Below are 6,117 nucleotides of genomic sequence, written 5' to 3'. Positions count from 1 at the left end.
TTCTTTTGTTTTATGGACCACAGAGAAACTTTGTGATCTTCCTGAACATCAGCAGCATCAGTTTTCAGAAGATGAAGAGCACCCACGTGAACCAAAGTGAGATATGTGTGTACATGTTACATGGGGTTATTGATTATCTTAACATCTGTTTTGTAGCCCCCCCCCCCCCAACATGAGTGTTTTATATCTGTCTCCTGCTGATCTGCTGCCCTCTGTAGGAGACTCGTCCACTCTACTCGCCTCCTTATCCCTGTTTGGCTTCACCATGTTGTGTTCAGCACGTCGCCATGGGTCCTTGACTCTACCTGGAGTTAGTTTTAAGCTCCTTCCAGGTAACGACCCAAAAAGTCCTAAAATATGTTGTCAGCTATTTACATTTTTCATGTTGTCTCAGGGTTTTACTGGAGTGTTGTACTGATTTCTAAATCGAGAGGTAACTTTGTTTTTTGCAAAAATGCATCTTCACAACATCAAGATTTGTCAAATGATCAGCAATAAAAAACATGACACTCTATTGATTGCATAAACGCAAAGAAAGACTAATGAGTATCGTGTGTTTTATAGCAACTTTGTATATTTTTATTCTTGGGGGGGCTAGCAGTCTAGTTCATTCATATTTTCATTCTTTTCATCATCTCTGTTTGTCTGAACTCGGAGTCGGCGAAGTGAAAAGGTCTCATTAGCAACTGCTTCATGTGTACACAGGCACGGACGCCCCATCAGAGACCTCAGGGGCCCCCAGGTACAAAGAAACAAAGGGCAGGCATGAATGGATAGGTGGAGGAGCCACACAGTAACCCTCTGATGAAATGAATTCCTCCTCTGCTCTCTGAGCCCGAGTTTGATGAGTGTGATAAAGTGAGACCATTCAGCACAGGGAGGGTTTAAAAAAGGTCTCCATGTTGAAAAAAGCATTCCCACCCTCCCCGTCTTCCTGTCTGAATGGCCTAACCCACATGGTTCACAGAGTGCCCTCCCCCCATGTGTATGTTGTCTTTTCCTATTATAGCGCAGAGTTATCCGGCTGCACGGCCATAGGACTCTGGTGTTGGATGGCACCCGGCCTGTGCGTGTTTCTGGAACAGCTTTCATCAGAAAGACTTCACTCCTTCAGTCTGCACAGCCCTCAGAATGAATTCCACAGTGAATGTGAGCGATGAGCATACTGCTCATGACTTCATGTTTACGTCCGAATCTGTGGGAGAGGGACATCCTGGTGAGTAGAGGAGTGCTGCTCATCATGTGAGAAACTGCTTTGAGCGCTTCAGTGATCATTGATGGTTTTGAGGAATGCGCAGAAGCCTGATCGGTGCTGCATAAAGTCTACTTTCGTGGAGCCACACGGTGCTGATTTGCAGAGGAGGAATCCTGGACTGAGAAAACTTCCACTTTAGTTCCAATATAAGCAGAACTTGTGTTTTAAGCTGAACATCTGATGAGTCACTTTTTTGTCATGAATAATTTTTACATCTGCAGCTGCTGCTGGAGCCATTTTTGTGGTGCAGACATGTGACGTATGTTCTGTTAGGAAAAATGTGTCTTCGGCATAATATAAATTATGTCATTTATAAAGTAAATAGTGCAGCTTTGCATCTTTTCTTTAATTTTCTAACAAGTGCATGTTTAATGCACTGCAGATGTTTAGCTTAATCCCACCAGGAAGTGGTTGAAGAGCAGATTTAACCTCATCACACTTTGCATTTTTACAATTCTGCAGAACGCAACATGTGAGCATCATGTAAAATAATCAGGATAACAGCTAGATTTTATAACATCTTTGCTGATGTGTAAAAATGGTGCTGGTTCACAGATAATCCCTTATATCAGGTGAGTTTTGAAGACGTGTGCAGTGAAAGTGTCAGCAAATATAATTCATTTAAAATTACACATAAACATGTGCTTTAAATGTAAATGTGTAGTTAAAACAGCAGCAAACCAAACTTTACAGATGGGGAAAATCCATGTTTGTAATTTAAAAAAAACAAACAAACATGAAAGTTTCACCAACAATAAGCCGATAATATAATATTTCTACATTTTTAAGGGTGGTGTAAAAAATGTTCATCATAAAGCAGGAGAGTAAATTGAAGTTACAGAAGCTTCAGTGCCGTAGTGCTGATACAGTTTGGGAGTGCTTTGATGATGGAGTTAGAGTGTACCGTGTCACGCTGGCGTGTATTCACCAAATCAAGGCTATTCATAGTCCTGTAACTGCCAGAGGGAACGGGGTGATATTTTCAGGCTCTGCCCAGATCAGGAATCTGGCATGTGCAGTAAAACGATCGCACGACAGACCGAACCAGCACACATGCAGATATTTATGCCTTTTAGACTTCTCCTTATTCTATTTTTTCCAGATAAGATATGTGACCAGATCAGTGATGCTGTGCTGGACGCTCACCTGAGGCAAGACCCTGATGCTAAGGTGGCTTGTGGTGAGTTTGAGTTTTTGTCCACCAGAGGGAAGCAACACACAGGGAAGAGGGACATTTAAGATGGATGCAAATGGTAATAGTGTCCATGACATTGGTTAAGTGAGACATTAAAAAAGGAGGGTGGGTTGCAAACAGGCTTGCATTTTCTTTTGACTGTAGTGGGAAAAAAATCGCCCATCAGAATATGTCATGTAATAAATGCAGGTGTGATAAGATAAAGCTTCCCACACCTCAGCATCTTTTGTTTGTATTTCTTTAAATTATATGTCTATTTTTAGTTTATGGAATGAAAAAGACGATATCACTGGTTCTGCTGCAGGAAAACTCCGTGAAATATTCATTAACAGCAGTGATCCTGACAAAAGAACATCACTTCCCAAGCAATTCAATTCACTTTAATCCAGGACACCAGCAGTATTACATCAATAGTCAGGAAGGACATTCACATCTGATGGCATGAATACACATATGCAGTGTGATGTCCTGTGTGTGGATGAAACAGAGACGGTGTGTAAGACGGGCATGGTGCTGCTCTGTGGGGAGATCACGTCTCGAGCCAATGTGGACTACCAGAGAGTGGTGAGAGAAGTCATCCAGCATATTGGTTACGATGACTCGCAGAAAGGTGAGTGAAGTTTTTAACGTTTTGGCTGTAACTTCATCTACACTGGGATTCCAGGGAGGAGAAATGCTTTCAAACGAAAACATCCCTTTACTTCTTTTTCCTCTGTTTTTCCAAGGATTTGACTATAAGACCTGTAACGTGCTGGTAGCCCTGGAGCAGCAGTCACCTGACATCGCTCAGGGAGTTCATATCGATCGCACGGAGAGCGAAATCGGAGCTGGAGACCAGGTCATCTGAGCGCTTACATTTCAATTCTGGACTGAAACACCAGTTTTTTCTTCTTCAGAATATAAAGTGCTGCTCTTTGACTGTACTCGTGCTGCGTGGACAGGGTCTGATGTTTGGATACGCCACAGATGAGACAGAGGAGTGCATGCCCCTCACCATAGTCCTCGCCCACAAACTCAACGCTAAGATGGCCGAGCTGAGACGAAATGGGACGGTCCCCTGGCTCCGCCCAGACTCAAAGACACAGGTGAGGTCAGAGTAGAAAACTGTGTAGACATGCCTGAACCTGCAGTGTGAGGCAGCCAGGGTGGCATACTTAATGGCATGTTTGTTGTGGAGAAGAAAGCTGAAGATGCTTCCATGAATCCCCACGAATGAGGTCCAGCAGCCTTCATTCAACTCTTCATGTCAGCTTTGTTGGGCTCTGCTTTAACAGTGTTATTTGTGAAGTAGATTCAGTAGAAGTAGCTCCCTCGTGTGACACACCCGAGTCTCGTTAAATCAAAGTAAAAGGACTAAAAGTGGCAATGCATATTGTTTTGCTACAATAACATTAACATAATGTTCACCTTTCCGTAGGTAACAGTTCATTACGCCCAGGAAAATGGCGCTGTGATCCCCAAAAGAGTGCACACTGTGGTGATCTCCGTGCAGCACGATGATAACGTGTGTGTGGAGGAGCAGAAGAAGGTGCTGAAGGAAAAGGTCATCAAAGCCGTGGTGCCTTCACGCTACCTGGACGAGGACACCATCTATCACCTGCAGCCCAGCGGACGCTTTGTGATTGGAGGGCCGCAGGTAAAGAGCCGAGAACATTCGAAGTCCCCGAATACTGTTTACGTTGATGTCACGCAGCATGAGGATGCTGGCAGTGGCTTTTAGTGCACAGCTCAAATATGATGGGGTTCAAATCTAATTTCATAGTTTCAAAGTTTAAAAACAAATAATGTAGTGAAGATCTTGCTTGCTTGTGTGCTGTGTGGATATAAATCTTTGTGATTTCTCTCAGGGTGATGCAGGAGTGACGGGCAGGAAAGTCATTGTGGACACGTACGGTGGTTGGGGGGCCCACGGGGGCGGAGCTTTCTCTGGAAAGGACTACACCAAGGTGGACCGCTCGGCCGCCTACGCTGCACGCTGGGTGGCAAAATCTCTGGTGAAGGCCCAGCTGTGCAGGCGGGTACTGGTGCAGGTGAGACCTCGTTCCAGTTTAATCTTCTCCAAAAGGTTTCTGAGATGTGTGCAGGATGAAAAGGCTCAGAAGTCTGTTTTCTGAGTCCTTTTATGTAAATCATTCTTTTGGATTTTTGTGGGACTCATTTTTCTACATATTTAAGGTGGAAGCTGTTATGCTTGTCATTACTTTGCGGTTCCAACCTTCTGCTTGTGAGGGGAAACAATCAAAAGGCTTAAATAGAGCGGGATGGTGGTGCACCAAGGTCCAATTAAAAGTAAATTAGAATGGTTTTAAACTGTGAATCAAGGAGTTAGTTTCTCCTTTTTTTGGACTTTATAAATAAATAATAATAAAATAATTGTGGAAAACCCAGCAGTACGTGGCACTATCACCAGTGGTATCACCATCATCACGGTGGTGATAAAACAACATGTTCATTAATCACATGCTGTGTTTTTCCAGGTGGCGTATGCGATTGGAGTGGCCCACCCGCTCTCCATCTCCCTGTTCACCTACGGCTCCTCTCCAAAGAGCGAGAAGGAGCTTCTGCAGATCGTCAATAAAAACTTTGACCTCAGACCTGGAGTCATAGTCAGGTCAGGGTTGCACCCACACCACCGCCTCAGTGTTTTATAATCTCTGTCCAAATCTGTTAGACTGTACTGAATCTATCTCGACTGCTTGCTGCTGCAGAGACCTGGACCTAAAGAGACCAATCTACCAGAAGACTGCATGCTACGGACACTTTGGCAGGAAGGAGTTTCCCTGGGAGGTCCCGAAGAACCTCAACTTCTAGTGTGTGTGTGTGTGTGTGTGTGTGTGTGTGTGTGTGTGTGTGTGTGTGTGTGGTGGAGTCCATATGGCCTTTGTTCATTGGTCTGAGTCTGAGGTGTGGGTGGGTCAGAGGTGTTCCAGCTGTAGGTGACAAAGTGCCTAAATGACAACTCTGAAGCATGAGAGATATTTACACTTTAAATCTAAACTGTTAAAGAAAAAAATAAACTGAGTGGATGACCAAATTTTAAAGGAGAAAAACCGTGCATGGGTCATGTCTTAAGCGTTTCAGTGAGTTTTTGAAGAGCCTGTGGGGATTCTGCACATGTTTGAGGTTTTCTCGCGCTCGTTTATGACTATTTCAGTGACAAACTCTGACAGTCAGCTAAACCTCTTTGAATAATTTTTATCACAAGCGTCTCAGTTTTGCCTGGATAAAAATGAACTTCCATCCACCCAATTAAGGGTCACTGGGGGGCTGGAGCCTTTTCCAGCTACTATAGGGCGAGAAGCACGGACAACACATTGAACTCACATTCACATCTATAGACAATTTAGAGTCACCACGTAACCCAACTCTACTACCTGCATGTCTTTGGACTGTGGGAGAACGCCGCAGTATGCAGAGAGAACCCACGCAGACACAGGGAGAACGTGAAACAGCCAGATGGTGGATTTAACTCAAGACATTCGGGCTGTGAGGCCACCGTGCTCCCCTGTAAAGGAATTTATTTAACATGAACAACAACACACGTCTACCAAAGACGGATGACGTCAGAGGACATGGAAGTAGACAGTCTGAACTGCATCAGCTGATGACACCCTCACATCAGCTGATTTTTGTTTTTAAAAGACAACTTTAGAAGTCAAAATGACTC

The 6,117-nt window shown here is 44.1% G+C and overlaps 1 protein-coding gene across 2 annotated transcripts; it reads left to right on the top strand.

The window, feature by feature from the left end:
* Positions 1–1,046: 1,046 nt before the first annotated feature.
* LOC147323810 (S-adenosylmethionine synthase-like) lies at positions 1,047–5,750 on the top strand. 2 transcript variants are annotated; one of them, XM_086304833.1, is made up of 9 exons: positions 1,047–1,216; positions 2,358–2,435; positions 2,938–3,060; positions 3,176–3,288; positions 3,392–3,535; positions 3,868–4,086; positions 4,298–4,480; positions 4,928–5,061; positions 5,159–5,750. In XM_086304833.1, the coding sequence occupies exons 1-9, from the start codon at positions 1,132–1,134 to the stop codon at positions 5,259–5,261; spliced, it is 1,182 nt and encodes a 393-aa protein (XP_086160959.1). In that variant the 5' UTR covers positions 1,047–1,131; the 3' UTR covers positions 5,262–5,750. The 2 variants fall into 2 exon arrangements, with proteins under 2 accessions (XP_086160959.1, XP_086160958.1); XM_086304832.1 differs by lacking the exon at positions 1,047–1,216 and having other exon boundaries at positions 1,902–2,435.
* Positions 5,751–6,117: the final 367 nt, after the last annotated feature.

The sequence above is a fragment of the Aulonocara sp. 'chitande type north' Nkhata Bay genome, linkage group LG8 (assembly GCF_057382095.1).
Source record: "Aulonocara sp. 'chitande type north' Nkhata Bay isolate Kocher_YH1m ecotype deep benthic linkage group LG8, A_spYH_male_GT1.1, whole genome shotgun sequence".
Classification (NCBI taxonomy): Eukaryota; Metazoa; Chordata; class Actinopteri; order Cichliformes; family Cichlidae; genus Aulonocara; species Aulonocara sp. 'chitande type north' Nkhata Bay.
The sequence above is the reverse complement of the archived record's forward strand: the minus strand, read 5'-3'. Positions and strand labels throughout refer to the sequence as shown.